The 16963-nt window shown below is 41.3% G+C and overlaps 1 protein-coding gene across 1 annotated transcript in view; it reads left to right on the forward strand.

Moving 5' to 3' along the window:
- Arhgap18 (Rho GTPase activating protein 18) overlaps positions 1 to 16963 on the forward strand; it is a 147041-nt gene that overhangs the window by 98593 nt on the left and 31485 nt on the right. The window contains exons 7-12 of the mRNA XM_032894913.1: positions 185 to 276; positions 4811 to 4888; positions 6159 to 6318; positions 7896 to 7978; positions 14439 to 14645; positions 16319 to 16459. Of these exons, the coding sequence (XP_032750804.1) occupies positions 185 to 276; positions 4811 to 4888; positions 6159 to 6318; positions 7896 to 7978; positions 14439 to 14645; positions 16319 to 16459 (761 nt within the window). The remainder of the gene's footprint in view (positions 1 to 184; positions 277 to 4810; positions 4889 to 6158; positions 6319 to 7895; positions 7979 to 14438; positions 14646 to 16318; positions 16460 to 16963) is intronic.

Below are 16963 nucleotides of genomic sequence, written 5' to 3' on the forward strand. Positions count from 1 at the left end.
CCTGCTGGATTGTTTTAGAGGGTAGAGCCATGATTTGGCTGTTTTGGCATATGTCTACCCAGTGGCTTCCTAGTGTCACCCCCTTAGTATAATATGATGTATAAATGACAATGTAAGAAATCTCACCTTTTTAGTCTTTATTACTGGTTGATGGAAGTGACGGGCTTTTGTTTTCTCCTTGCAGACTCTGGTCTTTTTGGTATTCCTTTAACTACATTGTTAGAACAAGATCAAAGAAAAGTGCCTGGAACACGAATACCCTTGATCTTTCAAAAAGTAAGTAGGGCTGAACTGGCCAGGCTACATGAACATTCTTAGGCTAATAGTGGCCTTTTACACTCAGGCTGTTATAATACAGTTTTCCAATTGGTATGCTGTTTTACTTTATACTTTGATTTTCTATTCAGGAAGCAAATTTATTTCAAGGGCTCATAACTTTTATCTTATGGTGATGCTTTCTGTGATATCACTGTAACTATGATTACCTGGTATCATTTTCCTGTCCTATATTAGCTGCCTTTGTGTAATTGAGATTTCAATTCCATAATACATAGGAGCAGGAACTGTGTATAAATTCCTAGAGAATTGAATCCTCATGAATATTTCATGCGTGTATGTATTTCTCAAGCTTTCTGATTTGCAGTAGGGATGTCCAACTTAATTTAGCAGCGCCTACGTGCAGAGTAGGCAAAGAAACCATAAAGTAGAATTAGAAAATGATTGCTAAACTATAAAGCTGTTTCTGGAGTCGCCACTCAGTTATTCATAAAAGGATTATCTGTAGCAATAAAAAGAATTTCAGCTCAACCTCTAAGCCATCATTATGCAAAACAGATTACATTTGATAACATCTAAGAAAACACAGGAAGGAATGCAGGCCAAATATCCATGGACTTCCCCAAGATCTAGATCCTCTGCACTGGCCCCAGTGTATAGGTTTCTGTAATGTCTCAGCACAGTAGATATACGTGTACGTGTATGGGTTTTTACTTGGATTACTCAGCCAATCCTAAGGCTTGGTCTATTTGGTGCTCACAGTTCTGTTCTCCATCAGTTACTACCCGTGTGAGCCACTGCTAGCCCACTCTTGCCCTTTATCCATTGTTTTTCTTATGTTGAAAAGATGGAGTTGCTACACAAAGAGGAATTCTATAGCAGCGTCTACCTTACGTCAAATCCTGCCAAATCAATACAGTCTGTGTCTACTCCTACACCTATGTCTATGCCTGTGCCTATGCCTATGTCTGTCTATATCTGTCTATGCCTACATGTCCCTGCATCTAAGCTTGTATCTAACATGCCTTTTGATACGTTCTCTGTAGACTTATTCTATCATGGCCTGTTGAACCTGTATGTGTATTAATAGTTCGTAACAGTTATTCAGATAAGATAAAAAAGTAGACATTACACATCCTGTTGCTTTTTTTTTTTTAATTGAAAGGATGGAGTTGCTATACAAAAATGGAGTCTAAAGCTTTATCTCCATAGTATCTTCCTCAGGTCAAGTCCTCTAGAATCAATAGAACCTCTATGTCCCTAGCTCTACTTAACACCTATACCCATGTCTCTATCTATACCTATATCTGTGTGGGGAGGTTTCTTTTAATGATTTTGTTCATGCAGCTAATGGGTTCCAGCAAGTCTGATAATGTGGAAGGAGGACCAGGGGAGCCCCTGGAGCAAAAGTTGACGCTGCAGTCCTGAGGAAGAAAGGTTTTTGCAAACCTCTGGCTTTGCCTTTGCGTCTTCACCTGATGGGAGGAGGCTCACCATTCCACAGAGGGTGACCTGCATGCCTTAAATCCTGCAATCATATGTCGGTCCCTTCTAGAAAGGCACTGTCATTCAAGCCTCTAGATTATTGTTTGACTGAACCTCTGTGCGCTACAATGCTAACCAGGTGGGCAACACAGCTCCACATGACATGGAGAAGTCTGTTGAATTTAGATTCATATTAGGTCCAGTGAATCTTCAGTCTGTATCAAGTAGGCTGCTGAATACTGACTGCAGTCTTTCTCAAAAACCAAAATCTTTTCTCCTCTCTGTGAAATTTTGATTCGATTTAGTTTTTAAGACTTTAGAGACTCCAGCAGCCTACTATTTTGAATTAATATTTCAGTTTTGTTCACATTAAAAATAGAGGGGCAATTGAAGACTTGACTGGTAGGCCACTTTCACCAGTCTGCCTTTGCATTGTGTTTTGATAAATGCACAAAGGGATGTGTCGTGAGAAGCATTTTTTGATTATTGGCCCACAGCTTGTTTTCTGCCTTTCAACTTTGTAAAAGGGGGGAAAAGAAAACAACCGATTTCGAGAAACTTTCCACTCCCAGGCTCCAGAGTCTTCATCCTTAATGTTGAAGGGACAGGTGACACGAACCAAAGCTAATCTTATCTCAGTTAATTTCATCTTCTATTTCACCTGTCCTTTCCTCCCTCACCCCTCAGAGGCACACAGTGGTTTGTTTTAATCATGAGCAGTGGTTCATTTTAATAGTACTTTTTTTTTTTAGAAGAAAAGTGTTCGCTTTCTGGAAAAAGTGCATTTCCTGATGAAATTTTTAAATCCGATGTTGTTGTTGGTCCGATGATCCCCCAATTCAGTGTTGTGCCTAAAGAGACTGATTTTATTTCCATTTTATAATTCAACACACACACACACACACACACACACACACACACACACACACGCATGCATATACATAAGTATATATAGATGTAGACATACAGATTTATATTTTGAGATATATGGAATATCAGTAAAATATGAAAATCCTAAGTTTCACGAAATAGCATAATTATGTATGGTTATTTTTGTCTATTGTAAGTCTTAAACATTAAAGAAAACTGGAATATGTTTCCTGTTAATAGAAAAGCTAATAATGTAGCTAATTAATAATGTAGCTAAAACACATGATTTTCAAAGTGAGAAGTAGGAGATAACACATGCTTTTGTTGCAGACAGCAAACACATAACTTGATGTTGGGATCCAGCCCTAGAGACCGCTAAGAAAAGATTCAAATACAGAATTCAGAAATGAATCTCAATTAGCTGTTTCACAGCCACAAGTTTTTTCTGTACTTAATAAAAGTAAAAGGCGTAGATGGCTCAAAACTAATTGACTTCAGCGACCTGCATTCAGTTGGATATTTTAATAAGACATGCAAATATTTTATAAGGCGAAATGAAATGAAAATTGGTCATACACGAAACATTTTAATATCTGGTATGAAATTCCTTATTGAACGATGTCCTTCTAATCTCAAATAATTCATAATTATTTTTACTTTGAGTTCCTCTGCAGTAGTCCTGGAAAGATGTGGTCTAGGAAAATTTGAACTTTAAAAATTGATGTACTTCCTTGACTGATCAGTGATGCCTCACCCAATAATGTATTCTTAGGAGAATTTGAGACTCTGAGTCTCTCTATCAGTGGGTTTTCTGGTCAAAATGGATTCCCTGGATAGGGCAAAATAGGTAGTTAGGGAAAAGTCACCAACACTTCAGGATCCACAGTTCTGAATTTGGTATACCTGATTTGGGACCCGTAGAGCAGAGGTTCGGAAGCCTACTAAGACATGTTAAGAGTTGTCCCTCACAGACACTCTCATGTGAAAGGGGTGACAGTGTGCTCTATGTGGTCTATGGAGTATGATAAACTCCACAGGGAGAGGTTTCCCTGAAAAAGACATTCTTTATCAAATATTCTTTTGTACTCTGGGGGATTTCATGCCCCAAGGTGTACAGAGAACATTTAACTGAGATCAGAAGTGCATGGAGCCTATGTCTGAGTTTTACAAGGCAGAAGACTTGAGAAATCGGGATGGGCTGCAGGAGAGAAGCACCTAGATACTCTCTTCTCAGTAAGCTTCACCATGTACTGGTGTGTGAAGGGATGTGTGACCCAGGTTTTCTAACTGGATGCTCCCTGACGGGGGCCCACCACTCCTACTTTCCTCATAGCTTTTTAACAATTTGCCTCTGTAATAATTCCCTACTTGACTGATATTATACGGTTTTCGATATTTACCCAGTTTTAAAATTGTGTGTCTTTGTGTAGGAGTATGTGCATATGAATGCAGAGACGTCCACAAAGACCAAAGCCATCCTGGTGATCCCCTCCACCAGAAGTTATAAGCAATTGTGAACCCTCCTATATACAGTAGCTGAGATCTGGATTTGAGTCCTCTGAAAGAGCAGTGCATACTCAACTCCTGAGCCATTTCTCCAGCCCCATGGCTGCTACATTTTAATTTTAATTTAATTTATTTTAGTGGAGTCGTAGAGCTAGGTTCATGCCCATTAGTTGAGTATTAGCATTACTCAGAAGCCCTCTTCAAAAGCATTTTTCTTTAAGTTTGCCATCAGAAGCCTAAAATGAATATTAGTAACAGTTCTTTTTCCCATAAAAATATTGTTTCCTGAAACCAATTAAATACAGTATATAAATGTGCAACTACTGGAATTGCATGACATTTCTGTGATTGTACAATGCATGTTGCTGGAAAACGCATAGTGGTGTTCTGAGTTGCTTTTGCACAGAGAACATCTTTTCTCTGATCCTGTGGAGAGGCCCAGCTGTCGTGTGAAATTATACATTTCTTTTACAAAGGAGAAAAAGACAAACCTTTTCAAATTGCAACTCTAGTTTTTACCTGTATAGTTTTGAAGATGCTGGTCCCACACCACTCTAAACCTCATCAAACCCACTTTGCATGCCTTCGGAATCAGCTTTGCAATGGGGGACAGATGTTAAACTCTACCTGTTAACGAAGACCGAGATCAAAATGTTTCTTGGCTTCTCCACAGCTGATTTCTTGCATTGAAGAAGGCAGTCTGGAAACTGAGGGCCTCCTGCGGATACCAGGAGCAGCCATGAGAGTCAAGGTAACTGGAACGCTTCAGTTCTGTTAATGTGCAGTTTTATTGCTTAATTATGCTTGTGAATTTTAAAGGCCAACTTAGCCTCCCCACCCCTTATTCTTGTTAGCAGAGGCGATAAAACAAAACAATAAAACATCTGAAGCTTCAGTTCATCGTTCCTCTACAAACTCCTTCTGGTTGGCTATAAGTTTTTAGTTTTCCGAATCCCCTCATCACCTATTATAATCCTGTGAGAGTGAGAAGATCATGACTCAGACGGTAGTAGGGAGCTGGGTGAGAAATGTCGTCAGGATGAGTAATAGCAATTGAGTTTTGATCTTTAAAAGGAGAGGGAGCATACCACCCTGGTTACAAAAACAATTAGGCAAAAAAAGGGGGGGGGGTGATTTTGTTAGGAGAAAACATGGGTAAGTTTACTCGATCAAGAGGGGGGTAGCTCAGTATGTTCCTCTGTATCAGAGGATGTAGCTTAATAGTGGACCACTTTTCTAGCATACAGAGGCATAGGGTTCCATCCCCGGCACCATAGTAAACCCAGCCAAACCAAAAACCCCACAAACCATCCTTCGAGAAAGGGGTTCCAGTAGTAGAAACTTGGAAGGATTTTGGACATAGTAGGTCTTATGCCATGCTAAAAATGAGTTTTGAAAAACAGTCTTCACAAACTAACTTGACTTAGGGGCAGTAGTAGTTGGTTTGGCACTTCTCATAGAATGCTTGAAGTGAAGGAGCCCAGCTTCCTCACTCTGCATGGACTCACAGTGCTAGCCTGAGACGGCAGCGGAATGGTGGCACAGCGAGGGCAGGCATCTTTCCTTACTTTGATGGCTGCTTAGCCACAGAGGTGACAAATTAGAGGTAGCTTCTGTGTAAGATCTGGATTTGTGAGTTATGTGATAGGCCTCTAAATAGCTTTAAAAACATTGTCTTATAAATTTGTTTTTTTTTTTTTTTTATTTGACAACTTATAGCATCTAGGTCCCACGCTCGGTGGAAGGTGATTTTAACTGATCTCTTAATTAAACCTTTGGTAATTAAAGTGTGTGAAAATGTTTAAACTTTTTTCTTTCTTAACCTTGGGTATAGTTTCTTCATGTAAAGGACAATCAAAGTTTGGGAATGGCATTTTCCTGTGTAACAGAAAAATGATGACTTTTACTATTCAGGTATTCCTTTGGAGATTAGAGATCTTGTAAGGTGAAAAAAACATATCACACTCACAGGGGACAAATCTGCTTCCTGCTAATTTCTTTTTCCCCCTCGCACCATTCAGAATCTTTGCCAAGAATTAGAAGCAAAGTTTTATGAAGGAACTTTCAACTGGGAAAGTGTCAAGCAGCACGATGCGGCCAGCCTGCTGAAGCTCTTTCTGAGAGAACTACCCCAGCCTCTGCTGAGCACGGAGTACCTCAAAGCCTTCCAGGCTGTCCAGAGTAAGTACTTTCTACCTGGAAGTAGCCTGGGAGTGAGTTCCACACACACTGTCAGAGTGACAATTGTGAGCATAAGGTACCATGCTACCCGGACGTCTTTGCTTAGACATGTTGATTCACTGATGTCAAGAGTTGCTCTGATGACACATACCACTTCCTTTCATTCGTATACATGGCTAAGTAAACATACCAGAATATTCTCTTAAAATGAAGATTAGTTGCGTGGCCTTTAGGAACACAGTACCTCTACCGTTAAGACCTGGAAACTTCGAGTTTCTCTCTTCTAAACAGCATGAGTCATGTAGATCTCTGTTGTGGTTTTCTTGCCAATGTTGAAAGCAGCACACAGTGGAGAATCTGGGGATTAGTACTGACTATAGAAACACAAAGAGAGATAGTTTCCCTGACCATTGCCTGAAAATGGGAACCTGGACCTATATATAGGAGAATGTGCTTTGTAGCCTCATAGGTAGAGGGCTGCAAAATTCTGGTGTTGGGCCATTTTCTGGTCCTGGAAAACTCCAATGTAAAATAAGTCATCAGTCTTGATACGGTTCCTGGGAGGGAATAGGGAGATTTCACAAGGTTTATCTAGTGCTATGGCTGTCTTACGTACTCCTAGGGGCCACCAGGACAGGGAATGGTACTGTCATGCTGTTGCAGTAATCTTATCTTAACTTCCAAGCCAGAACACTGTGAGCGAATGAGTCAATCTTAATAATGATGGAGAGATAGAGTGCCCACCGGTACCATCACATGCTATTTTTTTTGGGGGGGGGATGGGCAATTTTGGGGTTAGTGTCTAAGTTATCTTATATCATAACTTTTCCCCTCAGAATATCTACAGAAGATGCTAACACTGCTATTTAAAGTATTTGCTTAATTTCTTCATTAGCAAAAAAAAAAGTCTTTTGTTAAAAATATTTTTAATGATTAAATTCCATTATTTTGAGTGTATTTCCTGGATATGGACCAAATTGTTGCTATCTAACAAAGTGGTCATGATGTGATTTTAAATGTCTGTGATATTAGGCACCAATGACAATGACATATACCTCCTGGAACCTTCACATGCTGTTTGGTTTCTCATCGATCCCACAAGCATTCATTTTGGGCACCTACTGTGTTCCAGGCCAGGCTTCGCCTATGTCTGTCAGACCGGATAGACTCTCCTTTTGTGTGTTGCTCCCTTGACATTTGAAAGAAACAAAGCTCAGTGCGCAGGAAGCCCTGTGGGCAGCATCTCGTGGGCAGTCCGATCTCTGTGTTTCCATCGGAGGGTAATTACCACATGGAAGTTAGAATTATTTCCAAATCACTGTTGTGTGTCGGCAAACATAAGGCCGCTCGTCATGGGATCACAGTTGGAAGCTAGCATCCTAGGACTGAGGGTGCTCTGAGCAGCTGCTTGCTCTGATCTCCAGCAAACACCCCTGGTGAGACTGGCGGCTCACTCACTGTGTCTAGCATTTCACTGGAATGCTCACACCAAATAACATTTTTCCCCCTTTAAAAATGGACGAAAAGAAAGGAAAGTGTTCCCCTAAAGTTTTCGTATTTCTTTGATCTTTCTACAGATCTTCCAACCAAAAAGGAACAATTGCAGGCTTTGAACCTCCTCGTCATTCTTCTACCTGACGCAAACAGAGACACACTGAAGGTCAGCTTCTTAATTTACACTAAATATCCCTTTGAACTATGCATGGTCATTTTTCATTATTTGTGGAAAAACAATCCCATGCTTATTTTGGAAACAGCAATGCTCATCTGAAATGGCAAAGAGTGTTTTTAAGGGCAGACACTGAGAGGTAGCCTTTTACTGGGAGTTAGTCTGCTACGTTGCTAATTTTATTGATGTTACCAAGGGTTTTAAGAGGGTTTATTTTGTGTGTGTGTGTGTGTGTGTGTGTGTGTGTGTGTGTGTGTGTTTGTGTGTTGACTTTGCCTTTTTATCTTCCACATTTCTTTCTGTTTAAAATGAACTCTTCTCATGAAGAAATTTTAAGGAAACAACCCCACCAAACCTGGTGGGTTGTCAAGTTGTCGAACTTTTTTTTTCCCCTGCAGCTCGTTAAAATTCTCTGATGGTTGGGGATGCTTCTTGGTCAATAGAGTGCTTACTTAGCATCTAACCTTATGTAGCGAGTGAATACAAGGTTTTTCCTACCCAAGAGCACACGCCTATAATCTCAGCACTCAATATCAGGAGGGTCCCCAGCTGTAAAGTCAACTTTAACTCCGTAGCAAGTTTGAGGTCAGCCCCAAAAGCATGATCTCCTGTCAAAAAGAAAAACACCCCTGGGTTCGGTCCCCAGCTCCGAAAAAAAAAAAAAAAATCCAAAAAGAAAAACAAAACTGCACTGACTAACTTGAGGCACAGCTCTTGACAGCTACAAAATGGAGCTCTCCTCTACTTCCCTTGAAGAAGCACTTTGTGAACACAACTGAAAACATAGAATGTCTACCACAGGAGAACTTCCAAAGGCTTGCTCCTTCACTCAGAGGCAAGTTCGTTCTTCAGGTTGTCAGTAGAATTTCAGGAGGCAGCGTTTGGTTAGTTTTGAGACAGGCCAACCCTGACGCAATTTATTTCAAATTTGGTAGGAGCAAAATGGCAGAGTAGGAGTGTGCAGACTGTGGCTAATGTTGGTCTAGGATAAAGTTGGGCAGAGCACGTCTTGGACAGAGTCTCCATCACAGAGAGGGGAGGGACATCCTTTTCTCACATATGAAGTGCTTGCTTGTGTGACAGGCCCCTGAGAATGAGCTCTGTAAGGGAACCTAAAAGATCGCTGAGTTCAAATAGACCTACACCTCTTGAAACCAATTAGCGGGAGGACAGTCCATGGTGGTTGCTAGTGAGGAAGGCGGCTCTAGAACCTTCTTTGGATTGGCCTTCCCAGTCTAGGCCTATTCTTTTATTATTCTGCTTACTTGTGGATGTATGTATATATATATATAGATGGCTGAGCATTTTTATGTGATCTTGGTGAAAGGGTAAGTTTATGATTAAATGTGAACAATGCTGTTTAGCGAAATTTTGAGATACAGTCAATAGTTTTACTTCTTTAGCTAGCTTTGAGGAGGCTTTCAGACAATCCTAACAAAAGAAGCCATCATTAAAGTATGAGGCAAACTGTACCTTCATAAACTGTAAATCATATCCACGAAGGAGAAGAGAAACTCCACTGAGGTATAAGTTGGGGAGGCTTACTGTGAGTTCCTTCTCCTCATCTGTCCCTTGCCCCACTCCTTCGATTGTCATCTATCGGATCAGTGAGCTGTTCCTATGTTTGACTTGGGGAAATAGGGAAGACTTATTTATAGGCATCAAGGAAGGCCTATATTTATATAGTTACCCATGGTTAGACCTTTTATAGCTTTAAGGGTTTTTAAAGATTAATTTTTATTTTTTAAGTATGTATATGTGTGTGTGTGTTTACACACGTATGCACACATGCACCTATGTAGTACTTCTGGGATCCAGAAGAGAGTGTCCGAGCTGGAGTTACAGGCAGCTATGAGCTATCAACATGGCTTCCAGGAACTGAACTCAGGTTTCCAAGTACAGAACTGCTCTTAAGCACCAAGCCACTTGCCCAGCCTCCCACCCCCCTTTCAAAGGTTTTAATTTTATTTTTTTATGAGGGTCATAGTACGAGTATCTGCAGAGTCCAGAAGAGGGCTTTGAACTACCTGTGGCTGTGAGCCATCTCCGACAGGTGCTGGGACTCAAACTCAGGCCCCTTCACAAGAGCACATTGCTTAGCTGCCGAGCCGTCTCTTTGCCTCCCTCTTTTAAACTGGATTTTATTTCATTTTAAAACTTGATTATATATGTCGTCATACACCCTGAAAACTAGAAGAATCATATTCATATTTTACATAGGAACAACCATCAAGCACTTATAGCTATGGTCCTGTCCTGTGCCCAGGACCTCATGCGTAGGTTTACAGGGTGTCTGACCTTTCACCTGTCTCTCAGTGTTGTTTATAACTGCTTAAAATACTACATTGTTCAGTAGACATGAGACCACTGTCACTATGTCAAGGGCTGAGCCAACATCCTACCAGCTAACCTTCTCTTTCCTCCCTCCCTCTCTCCCCTTCCCTCTCTGCCCCTCCCTTCTTCTGGCATTCCTCTAGCAATAGTTTAAACAGTCCTATTGCATATGCACACCACAATTAAAATAATTATCTAATCTTTGTAATTTATGCTCATAAAGGAAGAGATACACTTGGTCCCTGAGAAACCATTCTAGTCTCTGTGGAACAGAATTCAATATTTTTTCCTAAACTTCAATTAATCTTTTGTCCTCATTTGTGAACATGTTGTTTCAATACAGCATGGTGCTTGGGTTACAATTTCCAAGCACTGTAGCAGATATTACATACGTAAATTTTGCTGTTAGGTCTTAAGCCTTTGCCTTTAGCTTGATTCAAAGGTCTGTACTACAACTGAACCTGATGCAGGTCACCTCTTAGCACTAGAAGCTAGTCTTTTGTTTTTTTCCTTCTTTTGTTTTGTTTTATATATTTATCTTTTGTTATTTTTGTTTCTGCCCTGAAATCTTCTAAAAAGGGCAGTATCATCTGGCTTCACTCCTTCCGTTTTGTTCTAGCTTATTTAGGCTAACTATGAAAGTGTGGTTCTCTGCATAGTTTAAGAGTTCAGAAACAAAAGCCATAGAGACCTCTAATTAAATCCCTCCTGCAGCTTTTCCTGGTCACATACCCTTTAGTAATATTCTTTAAAACAGAAGACTTTTCTCGTGTGCACACTGGGGTGGGTGGCCATACTGTCTGCCTCGGGTAAGGATCAAAATGATGGTCTCTAACTGGTACCTACTCTGCTGCTGCACTCACAGAGAGCCTCGAACCCATGTGCACAGCTAAAGTTACTCTGGAGAGAATCAATTCAAAGGAAAAGGCAAAAAGAGCCTTCTGCCTTGGCAGAGAAGCGTGACTCAGCTGCTGGTGGCTGGGGAGGCTGACAGCTCAGAGTATGATGGTCGTGGAAGGAAGAATGTGATGCTGAGTGTGGCCTAACTGGTTCACAGAGTTCCGCATCATCCAGTCTGTCAGTTTTTCGGAGCCTTCTTTTGTCCCTTTCCAATCACAAAGCTCATTCTGCTTAGGTTTTGTGCCAGCAGGCTCTGGAGTCCTCTAGTGTGAAGGAAACCGAGGTGGAACACACTTGCTTAAAGATGTTCTCTTCTTTCTTTTATCTCCCCTTTATTTTCATTTCCTTCCCCCCCTTTTTTTTACCCTCCTCTCTCTCTCCCTCCCTCTCCCCTTTTTTCCTTTTTCCCTCTCTATTTTCCTTCTTTCTTTCCTCCCTTCCTCCTTCCCTCCTTCCTTCCCTCTTTCCTTCCTTCCCTCCTTCCTTCAGGTGAAATAATTACTACTTTCTGAAACATGGGAATGTTTATATGATATTTGAAGCTATTTTTCAGTGCTCTGCAGCTCCTATAGGCTCAGTGGGCTGGAAAGGCACATATCTGTCTGCCACGTCAGACACACCCTCTGCCTTAGTTGCCCAGTGCCAGTCTCCTGAGAAGGATACACCATTTGGGGCTTTGTCAGTCTGTCTGAGGAGCTTTGCTGACAGTCTGTTGGTATAGATAGAGGATTGTGGCTATGCATAACTCACGTGCACGGGGCAAGCGCTTGTGTGCATACATGCACTCGAGTCTCAGTGTCTCTCTCTCCTCCTCCCTCCCCCTCCCCTTCTCCTTCTCTTCCTCCTCTTCCTTCTTCTTCTCTCTCTCTCTCTCTCTCTCTCTCTCTCTCTCTCTCTCTCTCTTTCTCTCTCTCTCTCTGTGTGTGTGTGTGTGTGTGTGTGTGTGTGTGTGTGTGTGTGTGTGTGTGTGTGTGTGTGTGCGCGCACTTATGTAGGCCAGAGTCAACCTTGGGTGTCATTCTAAGGAGCTTGTTTTTTGAGAGATGACCTCTCACTGATGTCTAAAGATCACTGGATTAGACTAGGCAGGTTGGTGACTAAGCCCCTTTCTGCCTCTTCAAGCAAATGGATTAACCCAACTTTTTACATGGGTTCTGGAACTGACCTTGGGTCTGCATGCTTACATGGCTGGCACTTCATCATCTGAGCCCTCCTTAGCCCTGACAGCTTTCTAAAAACGTACGTGCCTATGTATGTAGGTGCATCGTGTTGGCACATGTGTGAAGTTTACAAAACAGCTTCAATGTGTTGGTTATCTCCTTCTGCCCGGTGGGTTCTGATGACTGACCTCAGGTTGATAGGCTTGAAAGCAATCAAGGTATAGCACAAGTCAGACTCCCTTTTAACATTTTTCTCTCCTCCTTCTATTTTAAACAACACTTTTATTATTATTTGGATTCTGTTTAATTTTTGATAATTTAGATAATTAACTATTTTATTAATATTTTTATAATTCCATACAATTTCTATTTTTTTTTTAATTTCAACTCAACTCCTCTCAGACCCACCTTCACCTCCCTACCCACCCAACTTCATGTCCTTTTTCCCCCATTGAAGACCGCTGAATCCTGTTTAGGTAGCCTAAGTACTCTTGGGAGTGGGGCCAGTTCTGAATCCCCTCCCAGGTGCTATCAAATGCCAGTAGTTGCTTTGTTAGGCGTGTGACATTGTACTCCTCTTCTCCATGAGGGAGGTTTGACTGGCTTGTTCTTGTGGAGGTCTCACTCGCTCTGTCACAAGTACTGCGTGTTTGTATGTGCACCGCCATAGCTGTGGCTGGTAAACAACTATTTTATTCTAGTCATCTGTCACCTGGTTTTTACAGTCTCATTGTCCCTCAGCCTTGAAGGGAAGGCCTGTGACGTAGACACACAGTTTAGGGCTCAGCCTTCTGTAGTCCCCTATGCTCCACAACTTAGCCAGTTATGGGTCTCTGTTTTAATTGGCAATCTCAAGAGTAAGCTTTTCCGATGTGGCTTAAGAATGGCTCTAGTCTATGGAAATAGCAGTAAGTCAGAAAGAGTTGCTCTAATATGTGTCATCTCCGTCTCCGTCGCGCAGAAAGGAGCGACACCACGACGTTCTTCTCAAAGCAGTTTATTCAGGAACCTTTCTTTCTGCATGCAAGCAGCAATCTCTCTCTTCTTTTCTTCTCTCTCCCTTTCAGCCCCCGAGCACACTCCCTTATATCCTCCCTCAACTCCGCCTCCTCAGTCCAGACTGCGTATTCTCAGTTCATAGGTCCACGTCACATGGCCTGATCTTGCATCATGGTGCGCCTGCACAGCTCTCACAATGGACGTGGCTAGTTTCAGGTGTGTGAGGAAGTCAGGTGCTAGTCATGAGACTTAGCTGCAGTCCTGGGCACCATCTTGGGACTGCCGCCACACCCGCTCCCCACAAATATGTTTTTCATTTAGCACGATACTATTAGTAGTAAGTTCTTCACTAGGCTCTATGATCTGTGTAGCCCACAGGGTCTTAGCCTAGATGGTAACAAGTGTAGTTTCCTTCTCGTGAGTGAGCCTTAAATCTAACCAGAAAGTGGTTGGTTGCTGCCATGACACTTGTGCCACTAAGTACTCCAGTGGGCACATCTGGCCAGGCTAGTCATGACTGTAGTTCAGAGTTCACAGCTGGATAAGATTGATGTCTACCTTTCTCTTCTGGTTGCATCTATAGCACCTTCCAGCACCATGAAATCTAGCAGGTGGAGATGAAGCTTTGAGGTCACTACGATCTTGCTGTCTCCATGTGTGGTGGGTCTCAAGTGATACCATGTGTGATTTCTCAAGTATGTGGTGTCTTCAGCAGTGTCTTCATAATCTTAAATCCTGAAGGATACTCAAGAGCAATGGAAATAATTATTGGCTAACTTCCAAAGAGGTAGCTCATCTCTGGCCCTGGGCTTTTTATTTGGGTAGCCTGTGGTGTTTAGTAGGGACGCTGTCCCCTTCAAGGTAATTCCATTTAAACTGTGTGTGTCAGGAATATATTTTAGGAAGCTTATCTAATAGGTGGTTTTCAAATGACTTTTTCAGAAGGCCTTTTAAGAGTTAAATACGCTCAATTTTAAATGAGTTAAAATCCTTTATAATACAGCACCTTAACCTCTTAGCTCCGTGTATGACAGAAATCTTGGTCATCTTTGTTTTAGGCCTTGCTTGAATTTCTCCAAAGAGTCATCGATAACAAAGAGAAGAACAAGATGACAGCCGTGAATGTAGCAATGGTCATGGCCCCGAATCTCTTCATGTGCCATGCACTGGGCTTGAAGTCCAGTGAACACCGAGAATTTGAAATGGCAGCAGGGACAGCAAATACTATGCACTTATTGATTAGGTACCAGAAACTTCTGTGGACAGTAAGTATATGTATTTAACTTCACTTTTACGGCAGTGTACACAGTACTGGGTTTCACAGTGACAGCTGAATGCGTGTGTGACATTATACTTTTTATCCCTTACTGCTTGCATTCCTACTGGCAAATTCTCTTCCTCCCATCCAGGTGGTACTATTTTTATCTTTTTATTATATGTTTTCCATAACTCTTTCTCATGGATTCTAGGATCTCTTCTTCTTCTTCTCCCAACATTCTCTCCTAAGTTAAGACACATGGGCACATACACACACATTTATACATACACATTTTAGATCTAGGTGTCACCTGTAAGAAAAATCCATGGTATGTGTTTGAAAATTGCAATAACGGTCATGTAATTTCCTAGCATAATTGTTCACAGTAATCATGAAAATAACTTTATGAAGGTGATATTAAAAAGCAATGTGCTCTCTTGTCTAAATGGCTTAAAAATAACACCGTGTGTATGTTTGTGAGTCCAGAGGTATCAGAGGCATTTTATTCACGGAGGTAAGGAAGGCCTTGTGAATTTCTAGTTTTAAAGTTGTAAAATTAGGTCAAGAAAATGTGCCTTGCACACAGTCTTTCTTCCACAGTTCCACTAGCCACTTCCCCTTGGCCTGGTGTTCAGGCTGTCGTGTTTGAAAGTGCTCACCCTGTCTTTGATTCTCCTCATTTCCTTATTTTCCTGAGAATTGTTTCATTTAAAAGGCCATACACATTCTGCACCATGATTGCTGAGGTCTTGAACCTGATTTCCTGCCTAACTCTTAAGTTCTGACAGATAATCCACATGCATGTTGATAAGGGATTTGGTTGATTGCAGTCTCATTTTTCAGTGAAATTTATATTTTTGTGGAGAGAAAGAGTTCTTCTAATAAGCATTTAGAAAAATGAAATAAAGAAATCCCAAACTAAATTATATTAACTACTACTTTAATGTGAGCTTCTACTAATCTCAATATTTTTTTAGAAGATAAAAAATGATGCTCCCTGGATCCTCAAGGCTTTTTATATCCTGCCAAAAGGCAAATGCTACAGGTCATTTTAAATATATTTTAAAGTAATGCTCATCTGTCATGTCTGCCTCTGTTAAGGACAGCATTATTTTATAGCTACATTTTAATGACCCAAAACGTTTTGTTACTAATGGAATTTCTAAGAATGAGTTTTCCCTTGTCTTTAGAAGTTTAGCATATCTTTAGGAGTACCACTAACCAATTTTTGGCTTTTGGTGACGGGTGAACTTTTTTCTTCTCTGACAGCAGCTTTGTTGGAAGGGACTTGTGGGTTAGATGGCTTTACAGGAAGTAGGGAGGGCTGGTTGCTAAGGAACAGCTGCAGAGGTGTCGGCCTCCAAGGATCTTCTCAGGGAATCTCCTCCTGGGTTGACATCCAAGGTAAGGAGAGGCCAATATGTCCTTGAACTTCACAAAGTCCCTTTTGGGACCTTGCACAGTGGGTGGTAAATTACCCCAAGTGGATGCAGAGAGTTCCTGGTTCATTTCTTTTCATAGAATTAACAAACGGTACATTTAAATGGCTTAGTCTTTGAGAAACAGAACCCATAATCCTCTTGAAATAAAAAACAACAATAACAACAAGAAAAATTATGTAGTTTAAAAAGGTTGCCTGTCTTTTTCTTCCTCCAGCTGAAGTGTTTTTTTTCTTCACAGATCCCTAAATTTATTGTGAACCAAGTGAGGAAGCACAATACTGCGCATCAGAAGAAGGAAAGGAAAGCCATGAAGAAGTTGCTGAAGAAAATGGCTTATGACCGGGAAAAACACGAAAAGCAAGATAGAGCTGCAAATGGTGTAAGCACTCCCTGAGGGTTCACAGTTATTGGGACTTAAGTCCTTCCACGGTGTGCTATTCTCCTGCTTACTGAACAGTAGTAGATGTGAGGGAGACCAGTTTCTTTCCTTCTAATGATCAATATTGAAAGTTAGTCAGGTTTTAGGACTCAGTGTGTGCTTTAGTAATGGTGAACAAAGAAATAATCTCAAGAGAAGACTATCCCCAATTTTCCTCTTTAGTATATGTGTGTGCGCGTGCACACACACACGCATGCACACACACATACACGCACACACACATACATGCATGCACACACACACACATACATGCACACACACATACACACACAGACATACACACATGCACGAATGCATGCACGCACATGCACGCTCCTTTTGTATAGTTTAGATGCCCACTGATTTTATGACATAGACTGAGTGAAATTCCTCTGCAGTCCACTAAGCTTTGTGCATAAGAATTCACGCAGAGACTTGACTGGATTCCCCAGAGCCGTGAAAAGT

This window comes from Rattus rattus, chromosome 2, assembly GCF_011064425.1.
Source record: "Rattus rattus isolate New Zealand chromosome 2, Rrattus_CSIRO_v1, whole genome shotgun sequence".
Classification (NCBI taxonomy): Eukaryota; Metazoa; Chordata; class Mammalia; order Rodentia; family Muridae; genus Rattus; species Rattus rattus.